The following is a 17,512-nucleotide window of genomic DNA, read 5'->3' on the forward strand; positions in this document are numbered from 1 at the left end:
GAACATACACACACATTAGTTATAGTGTTTTTTTTTTTAGGAAACAAATAAGATTATCACATTACCACGGGATGAATAATGATATAAAGCATTTGATATAAATTGTTCTTACTTTTAGAGGCTGCTGTATATTAAAATAATAATCATGGGCCTCTAAAATTTAAAATAAATAAATAAAGTTAAAATAATCCATTTAACAATCCGTCCATATTCACCCTCAATATTCTCCCCAGATGGTTCCCACAGCTGACGTATGGCTAATTTTATATTGGAACCTACAATCTTCTTATTATCCTTGTAACTGAAGTACTGGCTCTTAAATATGTCATCATATTTCTTAAATGCTTTGAGACTGAATTTAGGACCAGGTTCAGACTTACAGTCACATTTTTCAACATTCTGGTTATTTGGAATGCTGGTGTTTCTATTACCAAGCTGAGAGTCTAAAGCTACTTTTACATCTCTTTTTCTCTTGGTTTTTGTATTTCCATGAGCACTAGCCATAGTTTCTTGTGCATGCTGAACTTGGTGTCCATCAATTCGCTGAATCTGAGCAACAAATTCAGACTTTTCTAATATGTTCTTTTTCTCAAGAGAGCATGGTGGTTTCCAGCAAGTGGGAGGGACAATATGGAAAATTCCATAAGGTTCTGCTCTGGAACATATGCTTGCAATATATTTAAGTGGGTATTTGAATTCCTTCATAATGTGCACAATTCTTCAAACATTTTATTCTACAATCTTAACAATCATAAGAATCCACATTTGATGACATAAATTAAGAAATGTGCATGAAAACAGAAGAGTGTTTCCATGTACACGTCTTCTGTTGGGTGGTAGGTACCTCTTCTGTTGGGTGGAAAATAGGAGCTTCTTCCAAAACTTCTCTTATGGTGCATCCCTAGGATGCCACCTTGCTGTTACCTGGGTCAAGACTTTGATAAACAAAAAAAAAAAAAGGAGACATGGTCATGACTGTTCAAGGAAAAGTGAAAGGTACATACATTCTCACAATTACTGCAATTCAAAAGGTTGTAGATTTATCACTTTTCTTAACATTTCCACCCTTTTCAAAATAAAAGATGTCAGGGATGTAAAACCAGAGGGAACTGAAAGATTGTCTCTCTTCTCAAATTTGGTGCAATCCTTTCCATATTCACTGCAGGCAAAAGCCAAGCAAATATTATCTAGAAAACCATTTTTAGCACCAATGGGTACTTGGAATAGAAAATGAAATATTGGGATAGAATGAATGAAACATGATTGCTGACAATTTTCTACCCCGATAGAATTATTATTCACTCAACAGTTCGAAATTCAAACCAGTACAACAGCTCAATAAAACATCCAACATTTCAATAGGAGAAGAGAAGTGCAGACAGAATAGGAAAGTGTGGACAAAGAAACCAAAAGCTAACGAAATTCAACTGTAAGTATTGATGATACAGAAGTTGTGCATCTTAACATAGAGGACACAGAAGCAACATTTCCAATAATGTGTCAATGAGTGATAAAAAAATTAGACACTGTTTTAAGTTAAGAATATATCAGAAACAAGGTAGTCAAACTCAAGATTTTACTCAGACTTGGAAAGGGGAAACAGAATCGTAAATCAGGGAATCATAACACGAAGCGTAAGATTCTACAAGATTCATGAATTCATATTTCATATATATGCATATAACAGCATAAATAAGAGGAGGGGGGGTGGGAGGGACCTTTATAGCACACATCAAATACTTAATTGAGCTTAAATTCATAAGCATATGAAGTCAATAAATAAGGTCATAAATGACAAACAAAACAACTTAAATACTGCAGTACTGCCTACTGCGAGTACAAAACACCAGGACATGAACAGACAGAGAACTGAACCAGACAAACAGAACCAGAACCCAAACAATAGCTCACAGAAACAGAGAAACAGAACCAGGTTAACAGAGCCGCATATTAACAGAACAGAACTGGTTTAAAACAAAGAGCTCGGATGTGGTGGAGAAAAGCTCTGGATGTGGCAGAGAGGAGCTCTGATCACATTGCATTTCTGTAGCAATTTTGGGGGAGAGCTGCAAGAGGTTGAAGACACACAGTCACGAAGAAAAGAAGTGTTTTTCTTGGTTCTTTCGGTCTAAGGGCTAGTGAACACTTGGCTTTTGGGCTTGGGTTTATGGGCTTAGGTTTGTAGAAGCCCAAAAAAACTTTGAAACCCAACCAGCCAAGCAGAATCAAAAACTCTAAAATTCTACTGAGTTTACAATTCTACGCTGTGATTCTACCAATTCTACTCATTTACGATTCTGAGCACATATACACTCGCCCAGGTACTAGAGAAGCATAGAATTGTGTGATTCTACGAGTCAGCCTGCAATTTTGACTACCATGATTAGAATTAATGATGTGTAATATTATTTCATTTTTTTTATAATTAAAACACAGTTTTGTAATTATTGTTTCTTGCACTTCTCTGCTTTAGTGAACAAGAACAAGACCAAATTCAAGGCCAAACATCTTTACCAAAAGTACTAGATGATGCAAAGTGAAAATCATCATACAATATACCAATATGCTCCCCAACTTCCATTAGCACTAGCAGAAGTCAAATTAGTTTTATGCAAATTGCCAAGGATATGTAAATGAGATGGAAGTAAATGAGGTCATAGAAGAATTGGAATGGTTTGGAAATGACATTTCACTTGCTTGGCAAAAAGGAAAACGTGGAACCAATTGAGAGTGAAGGCCAGCTCATTCCCACTCTGGCTGACAAATTTTCACCTCTCCCAAAAGTGTGAAATTGAGCTGAAAATGAGGGGCAGGTTATTCTAATTATGAATTTCCCAAAATAATGTTTAATCCTACCGGGAGGAAAGTATAATGATTTTTTTTTTCATATTCCGCTCTCTCAATGAAAATTCATTCCATACCATTCCATTTTCAGCCCCTCTTCACCTTTCCTACCCTCTCTACTAAGCACAGACTGAAACATGAGGAATTGGAGTCATATTTTTGTTTCTGACTTTTTTGCCAATAATCATTTCATAAATCATAACATAAATTTCAACGAGACCTCAGAGGTGAAAAATAACATAAAACGCGCGCAGAAAAATAGAAAAAAGAAACTGAAGTAAAAACTCAGTATAGTCATTAAAACTAAAAAGCATTTCAAAACAATATACAAGGGGAAAAGGTGCAATTTGCAACACACCCAGAATGTTGAAACACGGAGACTGCTCCAAAACCAGATTTCTGCAGCAAATGAACGGTGAATTCTGAGCTGAAGAGAGTAAAGTAGCATCCAGCCAGCAAAAATCAAAATAAAAACTAAAAAAAAGATCAGATTATGAATTGAGGAAGACGAAGTTACCGAAAAGAATCGCGTCAGTGATTAATGATCTGTGAATTTGAGGTTCAAAATTGGGTCTTCCCTCCCATTCTTGCCCGAACACGAAGGATGTGGACTATAAAACCCTAAAAGTTTAGCATTAGGACATAATAGAGTAAAGTATCAAATTACTTCCTTATTTTTGTAGGCGCTATTAATTTGGTCTTGATATTTAAAAAATATTAAAATGATCATTGCTTTTACATTATCTTTGTCACATTAGTCTCTGATATTTAAAAAATGTTAAAACCCTAACGACTACTTTAACATTCACGCTTTCATTCTATTTTTCCTCCTATTCATATTCTCATCTAATTCTTATTCTTCTCTTATTCATCTTTCTTCATCTTTGTACTTCTTCTTTTATTATTTTGTGGTCTACCATGTCTCCTAATTCAAGTACAAGGAAGAATGTCACGTCAAACTGTCTTTGTTATTATTGTAGAAGAGCTACCATTCGAACAACAAGGACGGCAAAGAATAATGGAAGACTGATTTATGTTTGTCCATTACGACAAGTAAGTAATGTTAATGGTGTTTTTTGTATTTTAATTTTTGTGCAAGATTGAACATGGGTATTTTGTGTTGTGCAACAAGATGCAGATCGATGTAATTTCTTTTCGTGGGTTGATGAAGACATTGATGTTGGTGCAACTGAAATAAGTAAAATAGAACAAATACCAAACTTTGGTCTAAGGTTGATACTGAAGATTCTGCAAAGAGAAGTTAAGGTTTTAACATTTCGGGGGAAAAGATGATCACCTAAATTATGTTATTTGCGTCCAGATGACACTTAACGTGCCACATCACACATTTATTAACGGTGTTAAAGAGACTACTAACGACAGGGACTAACGTGACAAACGAAATGTAAAGTCGAAAGATCATTTTAACATTTTTTAAATCTTAGGGACCAAATTGATAGCGCCTCCAAAAGTGAGGGAGTAATTTGGTACTTTACTCAGCCATAATATTTCAATTAAATGACGATTCATTTTATCAAGGAACAAAGAATTCGCAAGTCTGACAGAATGAATACTAGTAACATACTTGATTAAATGTGTGTTTGATGTCAACTACACAAAATAAAATAAAAATGTAACTTTCTATGCTTTACCAAGATATGATCAATATAAACTAATTGTTAATCTTGAGTAATTCTAGATTTGATTTTCTTAAAGTAAGATCAGGTTTGAGTTTATAAATGAAAAAATATGATTGAAAAGAAAAAATTTATTAAAGTAATCAGTCAAATTTAAAGATTAATATAATAATTAATAATAAAATAAGTTAATTCCACATTATTCATATTTAACATGTCATAAATAAAATTTATTAAATAAAACTTGATTGCAAATAAAAGAATACTTGAAAGATTTAATTAATATCAATGTAAGATATAATATCTGACAAGATGTAATCATCTTTTTATTTCTAACTTCATATTTTGTTCTTCTACTTATCCTAATTAATCTCTATGACCTCAATATTAAAATTTTTCCTTCCTTCATGAAAAATAAATAGAAAATAATAATATGAACTAGAAATCTAAATGAATGAAATACTTGAAGTGTTTTTCTTTTTAAAAAATAAAATAAATGAATCATTTTTTTTATAAAGAAAAACACTCAAAGCATTTAACTCAAGATAGAGCCTAAAAGTCCTCACTAGAGAGTGTGCAAGTTAATTTGCTTGTCTCCTCACTCAACTCATCCTAGAGTTTAGATAATTCTTTAAATTTGAATGACAACTTTCAATGATCAAATGAAAATCATAGAAATCTTACAAGCCCTTTGTCCTTGATGATAATGCTTCATAGTTCACACTAATGCAAATCATGGAATCTATATTAAACCGACAGTTCTTGGACTGAAGTACAATTCTGTTTTTGTTGTGTAAGGCCCAAAGTTTCTAGACTCGGACTGGACTAATTACTTTCTTCATGCCTTCACTTATGGAAATTTTTTCAAGGGTGCATTCCTCCCTTTTTTTTGATAAAATTGAAAAAATCATTATTATTTTAATAGTTTCGGCATTTGAATCATGTACTTCCTTATCTGTAACTTGTATTTCTCATTGTATGTCAAAATGTTCATTCCAGAATATAACCTTATTTGTATCTTGTATTTCTAATTGTATATCAAAATGTTCATTTTAGAATATAACCTTATATTCTAGAATGAATTTTTCAAAATACAAGGAGAGGGTTAGATTTAACATTAGAAGTGTAGGAAATAAATGTCATTTTCTTTTCAAATTAGAGATTTGTTGGATTTCTCTATCATTGTTGATTCAATTAGGTAATTAACTTGTTCAAAGTTGGTTCTAGCACATGTTTGCGTGCTCATTTTCCAAATTTGGTTAAGCTTATTTGCTATGGTTTTTTATTTTGTCAAAATGATTAAACATAGTTTGTGTTTGCTCAAGTGCAAAGTGCTCAAGATTTCTCTTTCCATCTATCTTGATGAGTATGCTTTAACCAAGCAGTTAAGCTCGAATTAGCTTATGCTTACTTAATTTAAGCCTTACAAAAATTTTGTTTATGCTGAGTAGTTAAGCCATGACTGTGGCTTCTATTTGATAGCTAATCTTTTTCATTAGTTAGTTTTGTTGTTAACCTAATTTGATTTGATTTTAACAGACAATCATTAATCTTAATCACATGTTTTCTTCTATTCATGTAGAGAGAAATTACTGCATAAAGATGAATAAAATCTCATTATATCTTCATACTCAACATGAAAAACTAGATGTGGAAGTGTAACTGTATTAGTCATAATAGAGTGATGAAAAGTTTCACTCTTCTTCTCTGGGATAATAACTCTCTTGTATTCGTAATTGTCCTGTCATCCGTTATCCCAAATTTAATAATTATAATTTGATCCCTCATTTTCATACATTCTTTTAACTCAGCTTCTTTCTCAACCGTAATCACTAAGCAAATGGATTCCATAAGATTTAGGCGTCACTTACCCAATATTGAAACATGAATATGTCTCGTTCAACATGAATATGTCTCGTTCGTAAACCTCTCGCAATATGTAAAACAAAACAATTGGTAACTAGACACAAACTAATCATGCAAAAATTGAATAAGTGAAAATGTACTCAAGTGTGTGAGATTTTGTCCTACGTTTTCTACTTGGCCGAGAAACGATATTCATCACTGCTCTGTGGACTATTTTTTTTTTATAGTAGGGGGCACATGATTGCAAATTTTCAATATAATATAAAATTTTGTTAACCAAAATCCTTGTGGACATTGATTAAGAATCTAAAAGAAAAAGAAAATCAATGTATAAAAAATAAGAGAACCTAAAAAAAGTCATAAATAATATAATTTAACATATTTCATTAAAAAAATTCTTTCTAATTTTTTAATCAATAACCTAATAACACTAATTAGCATTTATCTATAATAAATATATACAATGCCTAGCTTCTAAACATTTTTTTTTTTGTTATGGAGAATAGTCACAGAACAAGAGATTCAATGGGAATTCAATGACATATAGGTGCTGATGAGGGTTGAGTATAGGCATATAGCTAGAAGATTAATTAATTAGAAGACAACAAATGTTGAGTAGTTTAAAGTGGATAAACTCATTGGAATTATTCAATTTGACACAGCCATGCAAAATGACAGGGGCTAATTAAACGGCAAAACTGATAATTTTACAATTGCATGCTGTTTATGCCAATGCCAATGCCAGCAAGAACCTGCCTTCATGTGTATTACTACTATTGGGCATCGTGTCTCTGCAGTTCTATCCTAATTTCTTGTTCCCCTGAGTTCAGTCTCCATTACTGGTGGACCAATCTAATTAATAATTCTTGTATTTATGTTTTGATTGATACACCTACGGATCTTTTTCAATGTCTTCAAGAGATTTTTTTTGGTTTATTTTTTCTAACAGTTTATTTTCTTTAAAATTCTTCCTCAAAATATTAAAAATCATCTGTCAATTATGGACCTCAGCCTCAATTATTTAAGTTTCTTTGGTTATTTAATTAGTGTTTATCAACAGAAAGCTAGCTACATATGTGGATGAAGGTCTGAAGCAGTGGCCATATCCATTCCCTCAACGTAACATTCAACAAATGAAAGCCTTTGGAATACAAATTAATTAAAGAAACAGAAAGAAGAGAGGGGAAAAAGAAAAAAGCAAATTAGTTAAAGCAAGCCATATCTGCGATGTGGAATGAAAGAATCTCTTCTTATCTGGGCCTATAGTAATAGCCTATGCGACACATTTCAATGTCAATCAATTAGTGTACCGACAAATAACTAACACACAGTGAAATACGTTAGAAATAATTCAAGCACCATATGACTAGCGGTTCATTGATTAAAATTGAAGTGACTACCTATAGAAATTAAAAGGCAAAATAGGAGAGACAAATTAAGATCTCAAGCTGTGTCTGCCTTGATATCTGCCCCTTTTTTTAACTTTAATCTCTTGCAAAAGTTGTATATGTTTGCATCAACCACGTGCACTTTTTTCTTAGCTAGTATTTGATTTGTCATGCGATGCACTTCATTAGATGTTGATCACATATAATAATAATAGATAATAAATGTGCCATAGCCCATAACGAAAGATCTAATAAGGCCTCTAATTCAAGTCTTTAAAACACGAATAGACGGAAGATTCCCGTTTCATTTGTCAAGCTTTTCTCACATGCTTCAAACATAAATGTGCTTATTTTCAACCTTTGTTTGACGAAAACATTTTTCATACCTATGATCGATCTACACGTCTGTGTTCTGAGATTTTAGGCACGACAAGTTAATTAGTTTTCTATCCTATCCATGGATTCGATATTTTTATTGCTGAGATTGGATAATTTGGGGCTTTGAGTGGCGACATTGATGGCCAGAGCACAGGAGGAATGCTGAAGCACTTTGTTATGAAGGCTATAAAGGATTTTTCTACCGAATTCAATCTTTTTATAAAAGTAATCATTAAATAAATAAATGTTGAGTTGAGAAAGCTTTGCTCTCTTAAGTAGATTTACCATCATATTAGTAGAGATATAATATAACTTGTAGATATATTGAGTGTCTAAGACATAAAAAGAAAAGGAAAAATAAACACGATGCTAGGAAAAGAAGCAGAATGAAAAGAAAAGAAAAAGAAATTGGGAGAATGGTGGATACTCCTATGTCAAAGTGAAGTGAAAGTTGAATTGGAATAAAATATATAAGAAATAGTTTTGTTTTATACGGTTTTGTTCAGATCTAGGTTGGTTAAAGGATATATGTTAGAATAAAATATGATCTTGATCCTTGAAAGAATTAGGGTTAAATTAATTTTTTTTCCTTAATTTATTTTTTAGATTTAATTTAGTGTTTTTTTTAATTTAATCATCTAATTTTTTAAATTGACTCAATTTGATCCTATCATCTAAATTGAGTTAACAATGTTAATCATGTTTATCCCTAAATGGTTTTTAAACAACAAAAAAATAATTTAACCAAAAATTTAGGATTTTTTTTCTTTCTAAAAGTAAGATATCCTCATAGCTAAACGCTGTGAGGCTGGTGTGTCAAGTTACAAAGATCATCGAGGGTTAAATAATTATCAAACGAATTTTATTAAAATTTTAGGAATCTTATCCCTGATAATTTTATTCACATGAAAAAATTGTTTAATTGAGAAAGAACTAAAGACTTATTAACCAAAAACTACCTAAAATATTTGGGTGCCCCTGGCCTCAAGTTTGGGCGGATCGATCGTATCAATCCAAGCAAGGATATAGATGGATTCCATATCACGCAGCAACAGATATCTAAATTCAATCTTAAGAATGTATTTGTTTCAAGTTATACAAATTTATTTAGTAGTTATGATTAAAATTATTTGAATAACCAAATCATGAGTATTCTTAGCTACTAGAAATGAGTCATTTCTATGTTTGTTATAAATTATTAAAAAATATTTTCAAACATGGTCTATTCCTAAAAATATATATTACGTATGATTTCTCCTCATTTTATTCCTATATAAATTGGGTGAGAATCATATATTTCGATTGGAATGTAAGTTCTTTTTCTAGAATAACTTCTCTTTCACTTTATTTTATTTTATTTTTTATTTTTAATATTTTTTTAAATGTAACAAATTTTAAAATATTCTAAAAATATTAAATAGTTACCAAGCATGTTGATAGAAATAATATTTTCAGTAATATGCATAAAAATATCATTCCCAAAAATATAATCGAGTCAGTGAAACAAACTCTCCAAAGTCATACAATAATCGTTTTGATAGTCTAAGTGGCTACACCTTTTTCTTTTCTTTTCTTTTTTCTCCACTTATCTACCTTGGTCTAACGTTTTTTTATTTTTTTTTAATTCACAAAAGATATGTCTTTAAGTACGAGATTAGATAATGCTGTCCCTTTCAAATAAAAATCGCCTGACAAAGCTTTCAGCATGCTAGTCATCACTTGATCGGTTGATCCACACAATTAATTGTAGGTTACACATGAACTTTCATCTCACCGGAAAATCTTTCAGTTTCAGTCGATCATGACAATAAATTAAAGAAATAAAAAAAGAGAAAATATAGCCAATACTAATTACATACACAAACTGTATACAAAGGAATAGTTTCCAATAATAATGGGTAAATAATAGTAATTAATTACGAGCAAGCCCAGTTCGGTCACATCGAGCCTACACTTTAAATGCGGTGGTACAAACTTGTAACAACTAAACCCAATCTATCATGTGACATGCCCCTCATAGCGAAGCACCATAAATACACCACAAATAAACGAATCTTACGACAATTTACGAGCTATGAATAACATATATGTGTATATATGTACACACATAACACATCTTACACATTTAATTATAGCAATACCATATTGTTGTTATTAGTATTATTATTATCAACCTCGAATCTTATTGCGTCCAAGTTTGAAGCCACGCCATCATCTAGGCTATTTTCTTCTAGATCCATGTCCCATAAGAAACCATATTCGTCATCACCTTTGGCACCAATTTGAGTAAGAAAGCTAGTATTGTTGGTGTTGGTTTCGCGAGAGAAGTGAAGGAGATCCATCAAAGAATTAGCGTTTTGGGTAGGGTTGAAGTGATGATGATATTGGTGGGTTGGCATGAATGAATTAGAGAAAGAGGTGGCAAGTCGGTTATTATACCCAACACCATGAGGCATGGCTTGGTTGGTGGGAGATGACGAAGCCAACAAAGTTAGGGATGATGGTGTCGTCTCATACTGTAGGAGTTTGGAACTGTTGTCATCTTCTTTGCTTTTGTGGAAGACTCTACACAACACCCAGTCCTCCTGAAATATAATCAACAACGGTTTGACCTAATTCGTTAGCATATGTCAAGAAACTTTATCCTCACGCCAAAAATAGTAAATTAAATATACGGCAAGGGCAACACACCCTTTATTAAGTGAATTGCTGACAACATATTCATATGTAACAAAAAGTTGATTTACATGATTTTTTTATTTTGTATGAATGAGGATTTAATTTATTTGATTTTTGTTAGGGGGGGGGGGGGGGGGGGAGAATATAGGATTTTAAAATTTTATTTAATTAAAAAACAAATTTCAAATCATTCAAAAATTCTCTCAAGTTTAATTAGCAATTTATTGAAATAAAAACAAAAAAATATTACCATATTATTATTGTTGTATTAAAATATATTATGAAATTTGAAATTCATTATATACTTATTAATATATTTAAAAATTAAATTCGTTGAAATAATCTATTTAAAGATATGTTTATAATTTTATGTATAAACTTTATTATATAGACTTTTAATTAGATAATCTTTCAAGACTAGTCACAATTTAAAAAGCTTTGAAGACCTTAAAAAATGTATATAAAGTAAATAAGTAAAGCTTGAATCTTTGATTTAGAAAATGAGTTAGACTATGACCTTACAAAACTTTGCCTAATTAACTTTGCTTCTTTTTACTCTTTAATTTGTTCATTTAAAAGCTTTTTTTAGTTAATTTTGATTCTTATATATTTTATTATTTCTTAATAGAATCTTTATCATCACTTTCATGTTACATTCTATGATAACATGATGTAACATGACTAAATATATATTATATCATCATTAAATTATTGATGAATAAATCATTTTTTAAAAAAGTAAAATTTATAAGAAATAAATCAAACCAAATATTATTTAAAGACTAAAAGATATTAAACAGTATTTATCTTTTCCCCCTCCCCACCCTCTTGCTTATTAAAGTTGATCAGATCCAGCTCCAAGGCACATGAGGGAAAAAAAAATTTGGAAAATCTGTCATGTCTTTTTAAGGAGAATCTATTCCCACTTGTTCAGTCATCAACTTTCACCAACAAGGCCTGTCAAGTGGACAAATATATTGACATCCTTCGCTATACCTAATTTCATAACAGGTGTGTGGATTTGCATATATATATATATATATATATATATATATATATATATATATATATATATATATATATATATATATATATATATATATTATTTTAAAAGGAAAATAATATGTGTTAGTAAGTCATGACTTTACTTAGATTTTTTAAAATATTTTTTAGACGAAATATATTAAATATTTTTAAAAAATAAGTTATAGTATTTTTGCATCGATGGGCTTTAATATATTCTTAATATTTTTAAAATGAGTATTTCAATTAGTTACAACTTACCACTTACCACTTGTATTAATAAAAAATATTCCTAAAAATGCACAATATCATCTAAAAAAACAAATGAAAATTTGTGTAAGTGCGTGAGTGTATGTATCTGTGACATGCATGTCAAATGTTTTTATTTTTATTGAGAGTGAGGGATCAGTAAGAAATAAATATCAATTATTATATTTCATCATAAATAGTTAGGTGTGACAAATCATATCAGATCTTATTGTGTGTGCGTGACATATCAAATAGATGATATTATTATGTGAGCGTGAGACAAATATATATTAACCATTAGATCTTGTAATTAACAATCAAGAGTAAAGCATATTCCTAGAAATGCACAATATTATCTACAAAATTAAACAAATGAAAATGTGTGAGTGTATGTATGTGATGACATGCCAAATGTTTTTTTATTATTTTATGAGAGCGAGGGATGAGTAAGAAATAAATAATAATAATTATATTTTATCATGAATATATAGTTCTGTGTGACATGTCATCATATGAGATGACTTTGGTGTGTGCTATTACTTTTTTACTAATTAATTTGATCGATATGATTTTAAATTTAATTTCAAGAACAATGCAGTTTGTATAAAATCGTGATCTTCAACCCATTTTAGTATGTTTTAAATTTTGATAAATTTTAGTAAAGTTGTGGATACCAAAAACAGCCTATTTGGTTAAGGCTTATAAACAAATTTCTATGCTTAAAATATGATTTAGCTAGGAGTGATATATGTTGCATATTACGTAAACAAAAGTCATAGCTGATAAAGTTTTACAACCTATGATCAAATATTAAATAACATGAAAAGAATTTGATTGCAAATTTTGAAGATTAGGCTATCAACCATTAATTTAGTGTTAGCAATGACTTCTATCACTCGCAAAAAAATGTCATTTACTATTGCACAAAAAATGTTAATTAAGCATTAGGATATTGCCTTCATTAATATATAGTCTTTGTATAATGAAAACTAAATTGTTGTGTGTAAAAAAAACTAAATAATTGGATATCTATAACAGTATGATGAATTTTACTAACATTTGATGTACTTATAAAACGTATTAGTGAAATAATATTGAGAGTAATATTAAAGAAATAAACATTAACAATAAAATTTTATTATAGATGGTGAAGAGAATCAAGATTCATATAAATAAGTTACATGATTCTTTTATATGATCATGTGATCTCAATTTTTTTGTTTAAATTATTTATATATAATTATATGGTTACAGATTTATTTTCATTGCTTTATATATATATATATATATATATATATATATATAAACTGTCTAACTAGATAAATCTACTTCTCATAAAATTATCTACTAGTAAATTATATCTTAAATTAGTATAGATGAACCATGTCATCTATGTTAATAATTTTTTTATAAGAAAAATAATATTAACAGAGTATATAACTCATGTACATAATAAAATTTCAGTCCTTAGACATCTCATATTAGCAAAACTGCTCTAGAAACATACACTCTAATACAGGATTTTGGAACAACAATAGGACAAAGAATCTTTTCCTAGCTTTAGCCGCAAATCATCTCCAAGATTTGACCTCAATTAATTACATCAATGAAACCAACCACATGACAACCATTTAATTTCTGTTCGATAAAAGTTATATTAATAAAGATTAATCAAACAACAAATCTTTAGTAAAGAACATTGTTTTTTGGGAGTGACTTATGCAAGCAATATTATAAAAAGTCAAATCATTAGTAAATACTATTTTTTATCTTTAAAGAGTTTCTTAAAAGAGCACTTTAATTTCTTTTCAGAAATTCATGTTCTAAAATTAACTTTATACACATTAATCACACCATTTTAAAAAGAAAAGCATATGCTTTTATTCTTATACTTTCGTTTTGTTGAATGTTTTTTTTAATCTCTAAATTTTCATATTATACATAGAATTCAATCCATAATTTTTTTTATAAAAATTCTATTTTAAATTCCTCCTAAGATTCAACAAAAAATATAAAAACTATCCTTCTAAAATTATAGTACTAATTAAATCGATAAAAGCGAAATTAAACAACTAAACAAGTTGCACCCCACAAGCAAAGTAGAAAGAAAGGAACGAACCTTTGGAGGCATATGTGGGGTCTCCAAGCGGAACTCATGCATGATCCATCCCGTTTTGATGCCATTTGGAGCTCTGTTCCTGTAGAACACCAGTGTTTTCCTCATCCCTACAACCTCTTGCGTGGCTGGATCCTCCACCTTACGATCCTTCCCCGTAGCTTTCCAATACCCTGATGTAGTTGCCCGGTTGGTCCGAAACCCAGTAGCATATTTGCGGTCCCGGAAACTGAAGAAGTACCACTCATTCGCATTGAGCTTAGCCACCTCTGCGTGCATTAATATTATTGCGCATGCATCATCAACACATGCATGACTCGTCAATTTTCTTATACCAACAACCAGACAACACACGACTATTGTTTTAAATTGCGGCCCACTGTCACAATTACAACTGAAATTCAAACTATTTTGGCACTTCACAATATCTAAGGTAAAGTAAAATATAGTATAGTACAATCAATTGTGTCCCGGAATTAATAATACTACACTTTGTTAGTTCTTTTGTTGAATCACTATCACGTGTCGGCTAGTTCATTAATGACATGGAATGAATTAATTAATTTCAAGTTTCCAATCCTACCAGACAAAGATGACAACAACCATGGTGTTTGATGACTCCACCATACAGTAGTAGTGGTAATTGCTGCTTAGAAGTTTCAACGTATTTGGCTACTATTTGCTATTTATGTGATTTCGTAGCCTGTTTTTACTCTCTCCTCTTTGTCACCGCCTTTCATAGCTTTCATAATATAGTGCATGAAAAGAGGGCTAAATATTCTACGCAAGAAAGATCATGATGTATGTCCTTTCATGCATTAAAAATAGCTTTTCTTATATTTCACGAGGGAAAATATTATATTAATAATTACATACGCAGTATAATGATGCTAACGAGTAAAAATCAATTACTAGAGTCATGTCCAAGAAAGGTAATTAACTGAGGCGTATGTGTATACACGTATGTGTGTGTCGACAGTTTATATTAACGTCAGCAGTGTTTGTTGCTTGGTGAAAAAGTATTGCTTAGTTAACTTTATTATAATAAAAAATACTACTGTATAGTTAATAGGAATGTTTATATATTTATCCTAAGCGTAAAATTAAAGGGAAACTATGACCAAAAGAACGATAAATAAATGAAAAAGGACACGATTCTATGCAGCATGAATCAAATAAACTACTTGAATTAATATCAAGAGTTATGCTCCACACGCCACCCTACAAATTATAAGCTGCCAGCTAGGGCTCTATATTGTGTTAGTGGTTGGTTCCTCTATTTCATGACGAGGGGGGGAAAGCTAATTATCACTCGCAGAATTAGCAGCAAAGCGAATCCAGCTATGTACAATGCATATTCTAAATAAATAAATAAAATATGATAACTCTAAAAATATGGCCCAGATTGACTCATCCTGATGAAAAAAGAATTAACCCAAATTATTTGTATATGAAATGAAGAGTACTACGTACAGCAGAGTGCTGTGCTTTGTATGTGTGCATATATTTTATATTTGATTTGATTTGTAGCTAGAAAAAAATAGTAGGAACAAAGGAATTTAGAGAACGGGCTTATTATAAAAAAAGGAAGATAATGGAATGAATAAATAAACTTCTAAGAAAAACAGAAGATAAAATGATTTAAAATTTTCCCACAAGTCAATATAATTTATATATGTGTAAGTTAAAATCAACTCATAAACAAGTTAAATGAGAAATTTTCTATTAATTATTAGTTTATGTATAAAATATTTTTAATTTATTTGAGAAATTTAGTTCATTTTTTTCCTATAAGTGCTTATTAATAAGTTTATGCCTATATATTCTAATAAAAAATAAGATTACTGCCTAGTTTTGGGATTAATTTTAAGTTCATTACGAGACTTTTGAATTAAAATAAGTATTCGATTCTTAATTTGCATATGAAATTAATTTTAACTTATTAATTTAAAAGATTTCATTCATTAATATTTATAGAGCTCAGCAGCATCGTTTGTACCTTCATTTAAATTCTATAAGAGAGGGGAAAAAAACATTTTTCGTATGAGTCAATAGGGAGAAAAAAGTTAACTGGCCCAACGATGCATGCAAAAGACAAAACCTAAAATACCGGCAAATATATCAAGTGGAATATGTTAATTTTATAAATAAATAAATTAATAGTATAAAGTACCGGATGTTTTTATTTAATTTATTGACAGAGGCAGAGTATTCATGAACAAGTTCGCATTGCGTTAATCATTGAAGAACTGAATCCACTTCCGTGTCTGTGAATGTGATAACCTCATAACATAACCCCCTCCACCATTTCATTTTCTTGCATTCTCATCTCTCTCTCTAGTCTCTTCAGGAGTCAAACAATTAGCGTGCTTGTCACTTTTCCGTATTAATTTGACAATATATGCCAGACATGTTAATTTGTCTGATATGGTTTATGAATGCAGCCAACACATGAATAGCTATAGACACAGGTTAATTTATGAGCAGAAAAAGGACTTTTTGTGAATGTGAAGTAACCCCTATATATGAAATCATTCCATTTCTTATAACAAAGACACAAACAGAAAAGAAAACCACTAATGGGAAACGATGTATATGAAACAAATATAGGTGTTTCAGAAATTTTAGAAGCAAATTAAAACCCAAGAGATCAACCTTTAGAAGATGTATAATTCAGAATAGCTGATAATAAATAATATATAATTTAGAATGAATATATATGTACCAGGAAGTTGCCAAGGTTCGCATATGTGGAGGTCAATTTCGACCAAGGTACCCTTCAGAACTTCCTCATTTGCGATCTTTTTGTAGAGGTAATGGCAGACCAATTCCTCATCACTCGGATAAAACCGAAACCCAGGAGGCAGTGAAGCACCAATGTCTCTCAGACCCATGATTTTGTTGTTAATTTGAAGGAAATGATCAAAAGGAGATCTCTATAAGATATGGCACAGTTATATAGAGAAAGAGAGACGGAAATCTAATGACTCTATTTTGTAGATGTGGATAAAGCTAGCAAGGAATGTGGATAATGTATAAAAATTGAAGCTTTGGAGAGGTTACTCCCTCTGGGTATTTGAAATATTAAGGTATAGAGGCAGAAAGGTTGGTGTCGCCTATATATATATATAGTTAGAAAGATATCAGACTTTGCTTTTTAATTAGAATTTCTTAATACATTTTCCAGCAGGGGCATGCTTGTGTAAGTGGTTAGTTATAGTAGGAAGTTTCAAGAAAAACCAAAGTTACAAGAAACCTTGACAAATAAGGGTAGAACAATAATATAACTGACAGACACCATCCAAAATGCCTTTATCATTATTATTGATAAA

The 17,512-nt window shown here is 30.6% G+C and overlaps 1 protein-coding gene and 1 long non-coding RNA gene across 2 annotated transcripts; both read right to left on the reverse strand.

Moving 5' to 3' along the window:
* Window positions 1–651: 651 nt before the first annotated feature.
* On the reverse strand, window positions 652–3,515 carry LOC106798096 (uncharacterized). The gene is made up of 3 exons (XR_001387545.3): window positions 3,362–3,515; window positions 3,203–3,243; window positions 652–1,159 (listed from the first exon to the last, which is right to left on the reverse strand). It is a non-coding gene; the product is annotated as an uncharacterized lncRNA (long non-coding RNA).
* Window positions 3,516–9,980: 6,465 nt separating this feature from the next.
* On the reverse strand, window positions 9,981–17,353 carry NAC155 (NAC domain-containing protein 155). The gene is made up of 3 exons (XM_006576883.4): window positions 16,906–17,353; window positions 14,184–14,449; window positions 9,981–10,698 (listed from the first exon to the last, which is right to left on the reverse strand). The coding sequence occupies exons 1-3, from the start codon at window positions 17,072–17,074 to the stop codon at window positions 10,243–10,245; spliced, it is 891 nt and encodes a 296-aa protein (XP_006576946.1). The 5' UTR covers window positions 17,075–17,353; the 3' UTR covers window positions 9,981–10,242.
* Window positions 17,354–17,512: the final 159 nt, after the last annotated feature.

This window comes from Glycine max, chromosome 3, assembly GCF_000004515.6.
Source record: "Glycine max cultivar Williams 82 chromosome 3, Glycine_max_v4.0, whole genome shotgun sequence".
In the NCBI taxonomy this organism is placed as follows: Eukaryota; Viridiplantae; Streptophyta; class Magnoliopsida; order Fabales; family Fabaceae; genus Glycine; species Glycine max.